Source organism: Arachis ipaensis, chromosome B10 (genome assembly GCF_000816755.2).
Source record: "Arachis ipaensis cultivar K30076 chromosome B10, Araip1.1, whole genome shotgun sequence".
Lineage (NCBI taxonomy): Eukaryota > Viridiplantae > Streptophyta > Magnoliopsida > Fabales > Fabaceae > Arachis > Arachis ipaensis.
Window position 1 is genome coordinate 124,840,179 of NC_029794.2, and position 17,295 is coordinate 124,857,473.

At 34.2% G+C, this 17,295-nt stretch overlaps 3 protein-coding genes across 5 annotated transcripts; 1 reads left to right on the plus strand and 2 right to left on the minus strand.

Moving 5' to 3' along the window:
* Window positions 257–4,061, plus strand: LOC107622609. 2 transcript variants are annotated; one of them, XM_021112810.1, is made up of 9 exons: window positions 257–618; window positions 875–946; window positions 1,199–1,423; window positions 1,683–1,818; window positions 1,944–2,142; window positions 2,324–2,452; window positions 2,576–2,770; window positions 2,998–3,120; window positions 3,313–4,061. In XM_021112810.1, the coding sequence occupies exons 1-9, from the start codon at window positions 444–446 to the stop codon at window positions 3,403–3,405; spliced, it is 1,347 nt and encodes a 448-aa protein (XP_020968469.1). In that variant the 5' UTR covers window positions 257–443; the 3' UTR covers window positions 3,406–4,061. The 2 variants fall into 2 exon arrangements, with proteins under 2 accessions (XP_020968469.1, XP_016180058.1); XM_016324572.2 differs by having other exon boundaries at window positions 260–618; window positions 1,980–2,142.
* LOC107621458 (transcription factor MYB35) lies at window positions 6,261–8,775 on the minus strand. Its single transcript, XM_021113495.1, has 3 exons — window positions 7,825–8,775; window positions 7,575–7,704; window positions 6,261–7,095 (listed from the first exon to the last, which is right to left on the minus strand). Exons 1-3 carry the CDS (start codon window positions 7,955–7,957, stop codon window positions 6,399–6,401), a joined length of 960 nt encoding a protein of 319 aa, XP_020969154.1. The 5' UTR covers window positions 7,958–8,775; the 3' UTR covers window positions 6,261–6,398.
* Window positions 14,041–16,596, minus strand: LOC107622610 (probable prolyl 4-hydroxylase 7). 2 transcript variants are annotated; one of them, XM_016324573.2, is made up of 5 exons: window positions 16,458–16,595; window positions 15,553–15,610; window positions 15,293–15,468; window positions 15,124–15,184; window positions 14,117–14,587 (listed from the first exon to the last, which is right to left on the minus strand). In XM_016324573.2, the coding sequence occupies exons 1-5, from the start codon at window positions 16,536–16,538 to the stop codon at window positions 14,280–14,282; spliced, it is 684 nt and encodes a 227-aa protein (XP_016180059.1). In that variant the 5' UTR covers window positions 16,539–16,595; the 3' UTR covers window positions 14,117–14,279. The 2 variants fall into 2 exon arrangements, with proteins under 2 accessions (XP_020968769.1, XP_016180059.1); XM_021113110.1 differs by having other exon boundaries at window positions 14,041–14,587; window positions 15,124–15,468; window positions 16,458–16,596.

The following is a 17,295-nucleotide window of genomic DNA, read 5'->3' on the forward strand; positions in this document are numbered from 1 at the left end:
ATCTGAGAATGATAATCATAATAATAATGGAATATTAATTAATATTAATGAGTTTAAAGAAGAGATTATTATGTAACGTCATCCTATCTGAATTCTGAACTAGTACTTTGTTGGAGTTTGGACTGACTCCCTAATCTTCTTCTACTTGTTCCATTATTATTACTGTGGACCCGAACACGCGCCTCCACGTGTCACCTTTCGTAACCGTCCGATTAAAATCCTCCATCACCATCACCATTCACAACCAAACCCACTTTGAACCCTTTCACACAGCTCAACAATATGATGAATTAGATGAAACTCGACACCATTACCCTACTTTGATTTGATTTTCCCCCAACTCCTTCTTTGAACCAGCTACTATTTCTTCTTCTTAATTAATAGGAAGATATAGAAGAATCTGGAAAAAGAAGAAGAAGAAGAAGAAGAAGAAGAAGAGGAAGATGGGGAGTTGCGGGTCTAGACCTAAGGTCTCAGAAGACCCCTTCACGAAGAAGAATCGCCATCATCGAAGGAGAAGAAGAAGAATCCTCCGAAGAAGAGTCTCTTCTAGCAAGATCGAAGCCAATAACGTATCTCACTGCAACTCAGCTCTTCAACTTTCTCATCGCACTTCCGGTACCCTTACTTCCCCCTTTTTTTCCCTCATGGAATTGTAGTTTTGTTATGAATAGATTATAAATTTACAGAACCCTATGATTGATTGATCTCTGGTGTGATGAATGCTGCTACTTGCTTTATTGCATGTTTAGTTTTTTTTTTCCCCTGAGCTGAAATTTCGTTTTTTTTTTTAAATGATTTATTTAATGCTGGTTTGACTGAATATTTGAATCTGAAATCGGAGTGAAACGGCTTGTTTTGTTTCTGTTTCTAGATGCTGCTTGGTTTGATTCTACTTCAGCCTTGGATTCTGAGTGCGACGAAGAATTTTACAGTGTCTACGATGGTAAGTGCCTTCTCTTGCTAATTTTGAGAATCAATTTGCTAATTTATGTTTAGCTTTTTCATTTTAGGTTTAGCAGCATGATTATTAACTGGTTTTCTAGCATTAGATACCTAGCAACAGTAGCAGAAAATTAAAGGTCACTTGTAATTTTTTGTGCATAAACAACCAAGATCAAGATCAGCCAAAAGATTTTAAGATTCTGCATTGGAATAAGGGTTGGTTGTAGAGCTGAGTTATATTTTGTTTCTGCAGGGGAAGCTATTTCGAGCCATGCTGATGAAATTGTAGAGGACAACAAAAAGCTTACCTCAGATCACTGCGGGATTCTGCCAAATACTTGCTTGCCTTGTCTTTCTTCTAATGCCATTGCCGTTGACAAAAGAAGGCCGTCAAGTCCAGAGACACCAACTTCGAGGAGAAAGTCGCTTTCTAAACTGTCGTTTAAATGGAGGGAAGGGTCTTCCGACACGATATTACGTGAGTGTTGTCTTGTGGTTTCCTAATTTTGTTTATTTTTCTATTTTATGTCAGTAGAAGAGTTAGAATGAGTGCGAAAATGGTGTTTCTTGTGAATGACTGAGCTTCTTTTATTTCCCCAGCTGTTAAGACAAGAAGTTAAAATAAATAAACATGAAAATTTAGTTTCCCAGTTTATTGGCTTTTAGTTTTCGGATGTTTACTACCCTTGTTTTTTGGTAGTTTTTCTTGTTTCTCACTCTGGTCTCATTTGTTTCAGTTTCACCCAAGGCACCTAAACTAAAGCCAATAGCAGGTTTGTCAATTCCATTTTGTGCAATAGAGAAACAAAGCCCTGGTTCTTGGTCATTAATTGAGCCAAGTTCATTCAAAGTCAGAGGGAAAAACTACTTTAGGTTGGTACAAAATACTTGTTTTTGTATACACACCGTTTTGGGGGGATTAATGCTTAACCTTTGGGTTATGATCACCCTCATGTAGAGGATATTATGACAAAAACAAAATTTTTCATTATTGATAGTGCTAGAATTCATTGTTGCTTGGACTTGGTTGGCAGGGACAAGAAGAAAGAATTTGCGCCAACCAATGCTGCTTTCTATCCCCTTGGAGCAGACCTCTTTCTGTCTCAGCGAAAAATTGAACATATTGCGCGCTTTATACAAATTCCTTCTATAAACATACCTGGGGATGTTCCTTCTATTCTTATTGTAAATATTCAGGTAGCTGCATATTTCCTAGTCCAGATTGAACTTCAACTGAGAATTTCTTATCTTGAATTATTGGGGTGCAAATTTTATGTTCGACATCTGAATATTAGTTTATTCACTTTCTGTATATGCACGGCAATTTTTCATACTCTTGTATGATTTCCCCTGAAATTGTGTGCTGTTCAAACTGCAGATTCCATTGTATCCTGCCACTATCTTCCAAAGTGAAAATGATGGTGAAGGAATGAATGTGGTTTTGTATTTCAAATTATCCGAGAAGTATTCTAAAGACCTCCCAGACCAATTCCGAGAACATATCACTGTAAGGACTTTTGCCACATCATTCTGCCTCATGTTATGGAGGATGTTGCCTCTGGAACGTAGTATCTTATGGTCTTTATATGCTCAATTAACAAGTTTTGTGCTTTTTCTTATTTCTTGGCAGAAATTGCTCAATGACGAAGTGGAGAGAGTTAAAGGCTTCCCCCTAGATACGATTGCACCCTTTAGGGAGAGATTAAAAATCTTAGGTAGAGTGGCAAATGTGGAGAGTCTTTCCTTAAGCGCAACTGAAAAAAAGCTCATGAATGCTTACAATGAAAAACCTGTTCTCTCACGCCCACAACATGATTTTTTTGTGGTAATTACACCTATTTTATTTACAGATTTAACGCTCAAGTAGACACTTCATTTGCCATTCAACAGAGATTATTGAAGTTTGTTTCTCTAAAATATTAGAGTTGTATTAATAAACTAATGTTAATCCTGCTGTAAGACAAACAAAAATGTGTTCCTCCATCTCAGTGTATGCTTGAAATATCTTGAAAATATTTTTCAAAGTCATTGTTTATGCTATTTCTTGCGCAGGGAGAAAACTATCTTGAGATAGATTTGGACGTGCACCGATTTAGCTACATTGCTAGAAAAGGGTTTGAAGGATTTATTGAAAGACTGAAGCATTGTAACCTGGATTTTGCTTTGACAATTCAGGTAAGTTCTAACCATTTTATCAGCAACAAAAAGATAATCCTTCAACAAACGTTTTTAAGTTTTTTTTTGTGCTTTTCAAATGAGTTTACTTTTAGTAAGATAATAATTTCCCGAACACGCTAACAAACTTAGAAAGTAATTTTAATGGTGCCGAAACAAGAACTAAGACTAACTATGGTCTTTATGCTACAGGGAAACAAGGCAGAAGACTTGCCAGAGCATATATTATGTGCAATAAGGCTGAATAAAATTGATTATAGCAAGTTCAACCATCTTGGCTCTTAAGGTCACAGGATCAACGGAGCTTTAACCATAATATATATTATTATGAAGAATTGCAAGCCGCTTACTCACAGGTGGTTTAAGAATGGGAAATTCTTTAGCTAACTCCAATGTATCGTTGAATTTATTGATTCATTGATATAAGGGTGTGTTTGTTGGTTAAGTTTTTGGAAGGGAATGAATTGAAGAAAAGGGTTTGAAGTGTAGCTATGAATTCATTCTATTCTTCAAACCCTTTCCTTTTCTTTGGTTCTCCTTGAAAACTATCTTGAAAACAAACACACTAAAGGTGTAGAATGTACAGTGATAAGAATTCATAAATTGGAAATAATCAAGGAGAAAATTGTCTTTTCCGAATATATAAGCAATCCCCAAACTCTTGTAAAATCATGAGTTGGGCTACCAACTACCATACAATACATATCGTTGGATATTTGCATATTGGTTATAATTGTGAAAGTGGGTGCAGAAATTGGTATATTATCAATTCAAGCAATTGCATATACTTTTCTCTTTTTCTTAGCTGCTATGAAATGATACATGACAGGAAAGGAAGTGATGGATATCAGTATATGACGAATTTCCTCTTGACATTAAAGATAGTATTCGTTATGAAAGCTCAAGGATCCGTGACATTTAATTTCAAGTCGCACATGTAGCTTTTTTTTTTTTTAAACGGTATTTTGTGACATTTAATTTTAAGTCGTGGAATGAAATGTTACACGCAGGGAGCGAAATTTAAACTCCTGACATATTTGTATGACATATTTGTATGGTATTTAAAATTGTTCGATTACATACAACGACAAAGCCTTAAAATTGTCCGATTACATTTAAACTCCTGACATATTTGTATGACATATTTGTATGGTATTTAAAATTGTTCGATTACATACAACAACAAAGCCTTAAAGTTGTTCGATTACATGAGGGAAAAAAAAAGGAAGAAACTATACGACAAAGCCTTAAAATTGTTCGATTACATGAGGGAAAAAAAAGGAAGAAACTATACGAGCGAAAGTTAATACAAGACTAGTTTAATCAAGATTTATATATTTAAAATTAATTTCTTTTTTGTTATTTATTTGGCTGTATTTTAGTGTTCGAGATTTTTTAATTGTACAGTAGCTATCTTTTCTAACTCATGGTACACCCGTTATTCTGATTCTGTTCCAAACTAACTAGTTTCTTCTTCACAAATATAGCCAATAACCTTAATTTATTTGGTTGAAATTGAAAGGAGCAATCCAAATATTAACATATTTACATAAATTGAAGCAGCTAATTCCCATCAAAACAAATATAAACTAAAAGAAAAAACTAACAGTAATCACTCACGAATTGGTGGAGAACTCATACATCGTCCAAAGATGATAGAGAAAAAACTTCTATGCACCTTGCCTCCGGCTCCAGATTTTGCTGACGAAGTTGAAGTTGAACTCATAGAATTTGAATTAAGAGGATGTGAATGTGGAGCAACCTCGTATCTGCTCTCACCGACGTTAGATGATGCAGCAACCCCATTCACTTTCGGATCCACGAACACTTGATCCGTCCATATTCGACCGGAAGATCCTTGTCTTCTAAATGAACAAGATGATCTTGTCAAATTATTCATGATTTCATTACAGTTCCTTGAGTTGTAATATATTTTTCTTATTCTTTCTCTCTTGTCCCTTTTCTTTCTAAGTATGTTTTAACTTTTAACACCTTTTACTTTAAATAATTATTATTGTTTTGTGATGAGAAAATGTTTATGACTCAATTAGCATGTAGCTTCATAATTAGTAAATAGCCTTCTGTTTTTCCGTCGTCTTATCCATTGAATTTTGACAGATTCATTTTATGGTATTCCATAGTTGGAATCTAACAAATGTCCTTTTATCTATACTTGTAATATGATGCTAATATTAACATAACCAATCAATTAATTTTAAAAATTCCTGCAAAATTTTCAGAAATCAAAATTTATTTCCCACTCATATTGCATGATTAGAAGTTTTAAGTTTCATGCAAAATTTGTTCTCCATACATGTAAAATTTACTTATTATTCATTCAATTTCTGATTTTCGTAACATATTTTTTCTTTTGGGTAATGCAATCGCATATATATTGTTATAAAATTAATTCATGAAAAAAATACGTCATGCAAAAAGTATTTCGTTCCCACATTACAGATTGAGATTTTCAAATTTTCTTTTTAAGTCCTCCCGTACAAATTTTATTTTATAATTTGTTAAGAAAATAAATAGACGAAAAACTAGATGAATTACTTATTTTAATATTTTTAATAGGTTTTTATATTTTATGAATTTATTTTCATCCATGCAAATAAATGTCACCACATGTATAATGGTCGTTCAAAAAACAGATGTAATTAACTAACTGAATGACTGAATACAATGTATCAAAATTAAAGTTATATTGTATTGAAAACGGAAAAATTTTAGCTAGTAAACAAATGATTTATTTGGTTCTTTTGATAGATTTCATTTAGTTACGTTTATAACAAGTTGATGGATGAAATTTTGGTACGTTTACATTAGAAACTTGGAAATTTTTGGTTTAGAGGGAGAAAAAAAGTAGTTGGAGTTAGATAATTAAGATAATTCTCCGAACCATAATATATAATTTAGAAGAAGATAAGTAATTTCATTTTAAATCAAATCGAATCTCTCTTCCATCTTGATATGATCCAACTTGAAGTTAGGGTCACAACCCATTCAATAGAAGTGAGAATAAGAATTGACTCAAAACTTAATATATTATGCAAAATGAATACCTCAAACCAATTTTTTTAGTTCAGAACTATGAAGGTAGAGACTAGAGAGGATTAACACCATAATAAAAAGATCATATATACTAATAACCACACAGATTGTCAAACTTTTCAATTAAGACAAAGAAAGAAATCTAATGTGAATGTCTTTTTGATTATCCAACTAATTGATTATTAAGAAGAAAATAATAATAATAAATGGCATGCAATTATGAGTCAATAATCAAAAGCATCATCCAAAAGTTCAGGGAATGCTGCCCTTATTTCACTGTCCCTGTCCAAAATACCATCCACAAATGAATCCCCTGAATTTGAACGGCCTTCACACATGCTTGCGCCGCAAGCAACAGCGCCGAATGCCTCACTGGATGACATAACCCTCTGTGGATCACACTGCTGCATCTCTGACCACATGATTGAGTCACCATGAAGAAAGTCACTCCAATCAAACGACGAGGAACAAGGAGTTATTTGAGAATTGTGACAGTTATATGACTGCTGAGGGGAGCTCAATTGAGTGAGATTGGAGGATGATGAGGAAGAACTCGACGAAGCAGCTTCGCTGAAGACTACATTTGGTTGGACACATTCTGAGGCCAAGACTTGGTATTGCACCTGATTTTCCCAAAATTGAGCTTGTTCCTCTTGTGTCTGCTCCACCATTGGGTTGGATGGTTCTGTTCTGGTTGGTAACATATTGTTCATCAAATCCTTGTTGGCGGCTAAACCAATTTGGTTTCCTGTGCTTGGGAGGCCATTGATGCTTCCCAAGTCAGAAAGGACTTGTGACACCGGCTTATGAGTTACCGGATCGATTCCCATGTTCATAAGCTTTTTCCTCAGCTTTGTGTTCCAGTAATTCTTGACATCATTGTCTGTTCTCCCGGGAAGCCGTTTCGCAATTAATGACCATCTGCATTGAATTAAAGAAAAGGGCAACAATGTTTTTTGATGAGATTATACAAATAAAATGAAAATATCTTTTAAGGAGAGCATGTTAATGATGTGTGCCAACTTAATGGTTAGTTCATTTCACTCTATACATAAATCAAGAAAATACAGTTCATAATTTCCTCATGTCATAAATTATAAACCATTAACTGCATTTGCATAATGTTTTGTCATGCTAATTTTGCTTAGACTAATTGTTATATCAGAAAAACAGAACTTAGTTGCATCCCACTTTGGAAAATAAATCCAATTTCCAAAAGGAAGCAAAAATGTAAATGAAACATAAATGTAGTGTAAATAAATACTAATATGATAAGATTCATACACAAAATACTAACCTTATATAGATTTAATTTGTTTATTTTTCACATTTGGCTTAATTTATTAGATTGAGGCTATGCAAAATTCTCTCCAAATGTGAGTGAAAAAAAATACAAATACCTGCTTCCTATAGCTGCATGAAGGTTAATAATGAGCTCTTCTTCTTGGGGAGTGAAATTGTCATGCTTGAGATCCGGTCTGAGGTAGTTAGTCCATCTTAGCCGGCAGCTCTTTCCGCATCGGTTCAGTCCTAAAAACACATTCAAACACACAAAAAAAAACAAAAGGGTAATCTCAAACCATTTGAAATTATGCACCATGATTCCAATTTCAACTATCTTCATAAAGAAAGTTATGAACAAATTAGAACCTGCTTTCTTGGGAACCAAGGTCCAGTTTCCAATTCCATGGTTGGAGACATAAGCAAGTATCTTAGCATCTTCCTCAGGAGTCCAAAGACCCCTCTTCACATTGGTTTTGTCACAGCAAGGAGGTCTTCCCATTCTTGAAAAACAGAGAGAGAGAGAGAGATTGAAAAGATTGAAGGAATTATGTAATGAGTGATGCAATGTGCATTGAAGGAGTTTATAACTTTAAAGTGGTGAATGAGAGAAGAGAGGTATGAGGAGGCAAGAAAAGCATGCAATTTTTGGCTCCTAATAACAACAAATGCATGATTATATTTCCATCTTTATGTAAATCTCAAATGAAATTAAAAAACCAAAACCATTTGTATGACATCAGAAACATATAATGCAAGTGCTTCCAATTCCTATTTCAGGTGCAATTTGAATGACCAATTTGGTTAAAACTGAATCGGTTAATTTGATTCTGATACCATAGAATATACATGCAACTCAAAATTGTTTCATCTTATGCTACTTTATAGTGTCCATATTACAGTACACAGTACATGCACCTCTGCACAGAACAAAATAATGATGAAAAAGGTCAAATGCATTATCAAAAGTCATAGTAGATAGAGCACCAGTAAGCATTCTATCAACAAGTTATTAAAATTGGTTCCCAGAATCATACTTTTTTGTTTCTTTCTTGCATTCCTTTTTTTTCCCAATTAAAAGGGAAAAACATTTATGAGGAAGGAAAGAGTTTAATGCCAAAGAAATGTAGCTGAAAGGAATGATTTTTTTAGTTCATAATAACAAGTTTTAGATTGGTCCAGTTGCACCAATCCCCTTTCATGGATAGTATTGTCAGATTTACACACTGTTTTAACTTTTAAGTATTGGTCAACATTACTTCTGTTGTATATAAGAGAAAAATAAGGATGCACATTTATTTTCCAAAAGATGAACATATAATTTCAATAGACTTATGGGGACAAAGATGCTTTTGAATTTGAATATCAAATAATTAATTCAGTATCCTTTAAAAATGGTATAATATTTAGTCTTTTATTACAAAAAAATAAAATAAAACAAACACATTTAAATAGATTTGGTATCTTTTTAAAATTAAATACACATCTAAAATACAAACTAAATAAAACTAAAATTTAAAATTTAAAATTTCTGTTTCAGTTTTATTATTTTTAATTATTAACAAATTATCATTTAAATACACTTCCAAAAATATAAATTCAGTGAAATTGAAGATTTTCATTTGTCTTTGTGACTATTCGTCCGCGCCGCCGTCCTCCTCGGTACCGCCGCGTCATTCCCAGCGCTATTCGTCCTCTTCGCCGTTCCTCTGCAACGCCGTCATCCGCCTCGCTTGTTCTTGGCATTGCCTTCCTCCTCGCCGCTCAGTCCGCAGCCTCGCTTCATCCTACTCCTTGTCGCGTTAGTCCTCATCAGCGTCGCTAATCCTTCTGCGTCGGAAGTGGACTTAGGTATTTTGGATGTGTTTAAGAGAAAGCGATTCATAGTTAACCGTATGTATCAGTTTAGTTATTCAATCACATTGATTTTGCATGCTATGTACAACATCCTAATTTGTGTTGGAGAATGGTTTAGGTAGAAGAACAACTTAAAGAATTACAATCCTCAAATTGTCAACACTGTTATATCTAAAATTATAGCCACTGCAAGGGTTTAAATTTTTTATTTATGATTTTGAATGTTTTAGAAATATTTTGTATATCACTTCATAATTTTAGATGTGTTACAATTATTTTTTAATGTTTAAATTTAAATTTTAGATTTATGATTTTAGATGTGTTTCAAAAATATTTTCTGTATAAGTTAATAATTTTAGATGTGTTATAATTGAAAAAGAAATTACGGTTATAATAGAAAAAGAAATTATGGTCACTTTAAGAAAGATGTGAAGAACGAAATAGAAGAAAGAAGAAAATCGTGTTACAGAGAGAGAGAAGGAATGTAAAAGAAAGAAACAAATCAAACAATAACTAACTATAAAGTGGGTAGAAAATTAGAAAAATTTTAGTTTTTGAAATTTAAATTAATCTTAATTATAAATGTATATCTAAAAAATGGGAATATGATTTGTTGAGTTAAGAAATTAATTAATAAAATTGATGATGACAAACATTTGATTAGTGGGCTAATCACCCAATTAGTTTTGATTATTTTTGATAAAGTGATGCAGGCCAAAAACAAGTGTTGCAGCAGCCCAACATCAAACAAAAAATATCTGCTAATGGGCTGAATGGTAAGTAAAAATAAAAACAAGCCCAAGTCATTCATCTCAAGCTAAATTCTTCAAAGAAGCAAAGGCAAGGCACCAACGGGCTGAACTTGAGTAGAACCCGATCCAAGCCCGAATTGAATCTCAATTCCCTCTCACTTGCTTTCACCAAATCAACGTTCCTTTCTTCTCTGTCTCAGTCAAATCAGAAAATCAGCAAAGTGAGAAAGAGAGAAAGAGCTTCTTCTCTAAGCTAGTCACCAAAGAAGCAAGAGAGAGAAGGATTAAGCTTGAAACACAGAAGTCTAATCAGAAAATCCAAACCAAATCAAGCTTAGGTTAAAGGTAACATGCATCAGATCTTCTTCTCCTTTTTCCAACTCTCTGCTCTGTCCGAAATGGGATACAAAGAAAAGTTATTTTCTGTTCTTCTCTGCTGTATATCCACGGTCTTAAACGTAGCTTGGAGACCAAGTTGGTTTTCAAGGACTCAGATCAAGTTGACCATTGGAAGACTTTTGTGTGGTTGCTGCTTTATGGCTTTCGATCAAGATAAAGAAGTCAGAAGTAAAGTTTCTACTCTAAGGTTTAATAGAAAAAGTGAATCTGAAGGTTGGTGAAGCTCAAGGCTCAAGGTGTTGACCTTGGAAGAAAAACCCAGCAACATGCAAGGAGATAAAAGAGGTTTGCTGTTCATTCAGAAACCAAGGAGAGAAAACCAGAGTTTGAGAGTTGTGTTCTGAAAAGAAGTTCCTCTACTTGGATAATGCTTTCTTTCAAAGAAGCATTCGGCCAATACTGAAGAACTCAAGCTGAGGTTTGCAAATCTGGTTTTGCACATAGCAAAGAGGCTGTTGATGAAGTTAATTTCCTTCATGTTTTACTGATTGTAATGTACTTTTCAATGTTTATCTTTCTGTCATTTCTTGTGAGAAAAGGCATTGTGAGAAAGTTTAAGAAAAAGCCATGAGTGGAAAAAGGCCGAGAGAAACACTTGAGAGAAAAGCCTAGAGTTATTTTCTGATTTCTTTAGGTTGGTTAAGTGTCTTGTATCTTGTACCTGTAAGGTATCCCTTTCTTAGTTGGGTTAGCACTAAGAGTGAATAGTTAGGTATTAGCATAGCCAATGTCAAGTTAGGTTAGAACTTGAGTGTGAAAGGATTGGGTCAATCCTGTGAAATTGGTGTATGTAATATTGTTAACTATAGTAAAAATTCTTCCACTGTTGTGGAGGAGACTGGATGTAGGTTGCATAGCAGAAGGCAACAGAACCAGGATACATGCTGGTGTTAGCTTTTCTCTTCTCTGTTGTGTTTTGTTTTCTGATATTCATGAGACAAAAATAAATTGTCTCATAAATTTTCGCTGCTGAGTACAAGCAGAATCAGAATTAAAAGTTTGTTTAAAAAGAATAAAAACAGCAACCAAAAGGCAGGCATAGATTCAACCCCCCTTCTCTAAACCTACCACAACCTTCATGGTTTTAATTAAAAAATAATTAAATAATATTAAAGGCTGACTAAAGGTTGAATTTTGTTGTACAAATAACATTTTCCAATATCAAATGGGTTGAAAGAAGTTGTTCAAAATGTTGTGCACACCTTGAAGTTGTTCTGCAAAGTTTCAGGTATGAAGGTTAACATTGAAAAATCTAAAGTTATTTGTTCTAGAAATATCTCTAATAGAAGGAAGAAAATGTTGTCTGGTGTTTCTCATATTCCTTTTACTAGTGACCTAGGCAAATACTTGGGGGTGAATGTTAATCATCCTCGAGCTGCTAAGTCTATTTTTTCGGACTCTTTAGAGAAGATTAAGAATAGGCGCAGTTGGAAAGGTCGGCTCCTTAACAGAGCAGTCCGGCTTTGCTTAATTAAATCTGTTGCTTCTTCTCTTCCTATTTATCAGATGCTAGTGACTCTTTTTCCTACTTCGGTTTGTCAAAAGATTGATTCTGTGCTTAGACAATTCTTGTGGAAAGGAAAGGTGGGGGACCGTTGCTTAAATTATGTCAAGTGGAACAAAGTTGTCACTCCAATAAAATATGGAGGCTTGGAAATTAGAGATACCCAATGTGTAAATTTTGCTTTATTAAAAAAGCTTGTTTGGCAATTATTGCATAATAAAGATAAGCTTTGGGTAAGAATTATGTTGGCAAAATATTTATCTGGGAGTTCTTGTTTTTCACCCAATTTTTCTAATAATGTTTCAAGCACTTGGCGAGCTATTTATAAGATAATAGAAAAGCTTCGTGATGGTTTTGATTGGTGTACAGGCAGGATGTCTCAATCCTTTTGGTATCATGCTTGGCAACCATGTGGAACGCTAGCTCCTTTAGTTCCTTTTGTGCACATCTCTGATTCTCACTTGAAGTTAGAAGATGTCTGGCACCATGGACATTGGTGGTGGAATATTCTTTGCACAATGATTCTAGAAGAAGTTAAACTTGATTTGATGCTCTTTGATCCTATCAAGCAGGCAGGAGATAAAACAGGTTGGTTTTGGACAAACTCAAATACTCTCACCTACTCGACTAAAAGCGGGTATGAATGGCTATTGAAAAAGAAATTTGGCTGGAATGAGAATGAAAATTGGCTTTGGCTTTGGCTTTGGCGCTTGAGAATACCGGAGAAGATAAAGTGTCTGCTCTGATTTTGTCTCAACAACAGAGTTTCCACAGCTAGTTACCGGTTTCAAAGAGGTCTTGCTACTTCTGATTTTTGTCAGAGATGTTATCTTGCTATAGAGGATATTAACCACTGCTTTAGGACTTGGCAAAAAGCTCGTCAGATTTGGATTAACTTAAATTTGGGAATGACCGCTGAGGACTCTAGTTTGGATTTTGTGTCTTGGATTCATTCTAACCTCTACAGAAATGAGTTTCTCTTTGCAGCGGCCTTTTGGTGGATTTGGAGGGATAGGAACAATGACATCTTCCATCAAGATGATCCATGGAGTAAGGAGAAAATTGTTCACTTAGTTAAACATGCTGCTCGAGATTTCTCTAAGGTTGTTACCAACCAAAAACATATTATTCCTTCCTCTTTGCAATATAATTGGGAACCACCTCCAATGAATGTCTATAAAGTGAACTGCGATGCAAGCATTTTTTAAAATGAGCAATTAGCTGGTTTTGGATGTATTATTAGAGACAGCATGGGAATTTGGATGAAAGGTTGTTCTGCCAGTATACCTCTTTCTAGTGTTCTCTGTTGTGAGTTTCATGCTATTTGGAGAGGGCTTGTTATGACTTGGGATTGCGAGTGCAAAGAGATCGTATGTGAAACTGATAATCTTGATGTGTTTCTTCTTGTTTCGCGAGGCACAACTAGCATGATTAGGAATGACTCTGATCTGCTTGACAAAATCAAAGAGATGCTTCAGCGTAATTAGACAGCTATTTTAGTGCTCATCCAGCGCACAGCAAACAGAACGGCTGATTTAATGGCTAAGACTGCTGTTTTAAACAAGCAGGTGTACCTAAAGTGGTTACTACCCCTAATAATTTAGACATTATTATTAGAGAGAAGTGCTACTCTTTCTCTTAGGTCCTTTTTCTTTGTTATATTCAGTCACCAAAAACTGGGTTGAAAGAAATACTTTTTAAATTTGTTAAAATAAAAATACTTCAAAAATATTTTAAAATAGAATAAAAATATCAAAACCTAATATATTCTTCCATTTTTAGTCATTCTCATTTAAGAGCAATCTGTTAACTGTATTATGCTTTTTAAAGCAAGGATTGTGTAAAATGACCTTGCTTATAGAAGATATTAAGGAATCATCAATAATAAATTTAGTTACAAGGATAGAAGGAACATAACACACTTTAATATCACTCTTGCTTTAAGAAGAATCCCTTACTTTAAAAGAAGTTCATTTTAAATATTTTCTTTTCTTTTCTTTTCAAGCATACAATTTAAAGGAACCAAAGAACCAAAGTGAGGTAAATAAATAAAGCCAAACCTGGGCAAAAAGAAACAGTATAAATATCCACTTCATATAGAAAATGTTTTAAACCTTTAGTTTTTTCTTTACCCTTTGAAAAGTTGCTAGACCAGAAAAACCAGTATAAAAAACCGCAATATATAAAGTTGCAGCTAAATTCCATGTTGCAGTTCAACTAAAAGTCTAAAACCAATTATATATACTAATATACATTATATTTGACAATGTATTTGTGACTCTACATGAAAATTGTGATAGCAAACTCCCTCATCAGCAAACATTGCAGCTCTTCATACAATACCCTTTGACATCACCATTACCAACCATATAAAGAGGGTTCTTCTCGCATTCACCTACTCTAGCCCATCTAGAACAGTTCTCATTCAGATCAGCACAATCCCCACCACCACTCTCAAATTTCTTGATTGGTTTTTCAAAGTCAGCCACGTGAATCCACTTCGTTGCAGACCATTTTTCACCCTCGATCACCGGGCAGCTTCCATGCAAGCTTCTGGAATCGGTAGTCGCATCCAGATGAAGACTGAAGAACAACAGGGCATCGCCCTTCTCTGGTTTTACTGAAATGATAAGAATAAAATCCTGAGTTTAGATCACAGCCAAAAACATAATTGCAGCAAATTCTCGTGATTAGATTATGTAACAAGGAATGCCAAGATGCCAATTTTTTTTAGAGTGTGGACAAGAATTAGTGCTCCCCAGATATATGTCGTTGAATTAAGTTAACCTCAACATTTTCAACATCAATTTAATCCTTCACCTTAAACTCTAATAAACTGCATACCAAGAGGTGAATAATAACTAGAAAATATTGCCAAAAATGGTGAAATCATGGGTTTATATATGTACATACTTAACACTTGAGGAAAGGGAAATTTAGTTAATCTAGCACTTTAAACAAGTGGATAGAAAAGATGCCAGCTACATCATGAAAACTGAAAAGAAAATCAACCATCGCACCCTTGAAAGTAAGTTACTGAGACCACTCAATATAATGTCTTTTTGAAATATTATACAGCTTAACGCCTTAAATCTCACACGTCAAGAAATGAAGAAACCATGTATATTGTTTGTATAACAATCGAGAAACGTGTACCTGCATATCCTTTGTGAGCACATTCGGACCAGCTCTCATCTTTCGGCTGGGATTCCTTTGCCTGAGGAAGATTTGATTCGAATCCCGTTAGTGCAAGGGGAGAGAGGGAGACAGAAGAGGTGTTCATTAGAATGGGCCATAATAGAAACAAATGTGATGAACACTTTACCTCAGCATTGGGGAAAATGGTTTCCCCACCCTTTTCAACATTAGATAAATACATCAATACAGTGGCAATCCGATGGCCACCCATAATTTGATTTGCCTTGTCATGGAAGTAATCAAAATGTGGTTCGTACTTCTGGCCATTCTCATAGTGCAAAATTTGGATAGACTCCCCATTCTCTGATGACGTTGAAGGCAGATAATTCAGTCATAGAGAGCAAAAGCAAAAATAGAATGGACCAAAGAACGATATTATCTAGTTACCTATGGGAAGGAATGTCCAAGCAGCAATCCGAGCTTCGATGGCAGCAACTACTTCATCCTTGAATATTAAAAGCAATGAAAAAAAAAGACAGTAACTTTGTCAAAAACAGCTTTTAGAGAGTAAAACTTCAGTTCTTGAACACAGATGTACTTAGTCATTTTCTCAATCTAAGTAGAGGAAGAAGAGTGATTTATTGTGAGAGACGGCAGGAGTTATTGGTGACCATTGAACACGCTAGATATATAAACTACTTTAAAATAAATGACTAAATGTGAGTCATCTCCAGATCATTCACTGGCCCCACTTCCTCTCTCAAGCAACATAGACTCTCTGCAGTCTTATGTGACTGTCTTTTGTTATCTATTTGATGCAAACCTCATGCTTTGTGCCAAGAGCTTCAGCGAAATTATTCAGATATGATAAGTGAACCATTTACTTATTAATAACAGCACATATAGTTAAAATCATTGGCAGTGTATGGAAGTAACTCCTCTCAGAATATATGTCAGCCACACACATGTGCTCACTCACCAACGCACAAAATACATACACTCACTCCCTTGGATACAAAGTTCACTTCTTCACAGACATAAAGTATGGTTTTCATTGCTTAATGACCAAAAAATTACTAGGTCCCGCAATTTCCATTGCTTCAAGACATTAATAAATATATGTATAACAACATTTGCGATAATGATGGTGGTGCTGAATGGCAGTTCACTATGATTACACTCCATTATTTTCATCATTCATAAAATGATACTTGCTCCTCCTAGTTTACTCATAATCCAGAACTAAATGACTTCTATAAAGCCAACAAGGTATAGCATTATGAAAAAGCAAGCATTTAAAAAATTTTACAGTACCTTTTATCACTAAAAGAAAATAAAAAAATACACAGTACCTGTCCCTTGCCGAGAAACATCCCGGAACTGGTTCTAACTTCACTCTCTATACTTTTCCCAGATTCATTATCCGCCACCATAGATTTCTCAAGCTTATCCTTGGCCTAAAACCATCAACAAATCAAATAAATAAGAATTCAGGTAAGAAACATCATAATAAATTAATCATTGCGCAAAATCAAAGAAATTGATGAAATTAATTTTGAGGAATTAGGGTTTGAGAAAAGGGGAAAAGTGTGAATTCTTCTTTAGATTGTATGATGTCGTTTTTTTCGTGACAATAAATTCAACGAAGTACAATGAAAACCGCCCACTGGATTTGGGTAATGGCTTCGGGTTTGAGCTTCTCTCTGTGTTTTTCTAATTTTCTAATCTCCCAACACTGTTTACTTTCTGGAAGCTTCTTCTTCCTCCCTTTGTCTTTAACTCATAACACACAAAAATAAATAAACACTAAACAATAAGGATTTTTTTTATTTAAATTAAATAAATATAAAATTAAAAAAAATATAAAATACAGTATAATTACATAAATATATAATTGACCACATATCGGTTATTAAGGGGTACAGGCATAGTTGTCCGGTAATCGAACCGGTCATGTTACTGGATCACTGGGTTACTGATTTAACCGATAGGTCACTGGTTGAACCGGTTAATTCGGTCTTATGTAAATAAAAAACAAAATATAGTAAAAAAATTAGAATTAAAAATTTAAAATACATATTTTTACTAATATTTTAAAAATATCTAGCTATTCTAAACAATATGGAACAGAAACAATAAGTATTTTATTAATTTTATTCTATCATAAATTTTTTTATTTTATTTTTATAT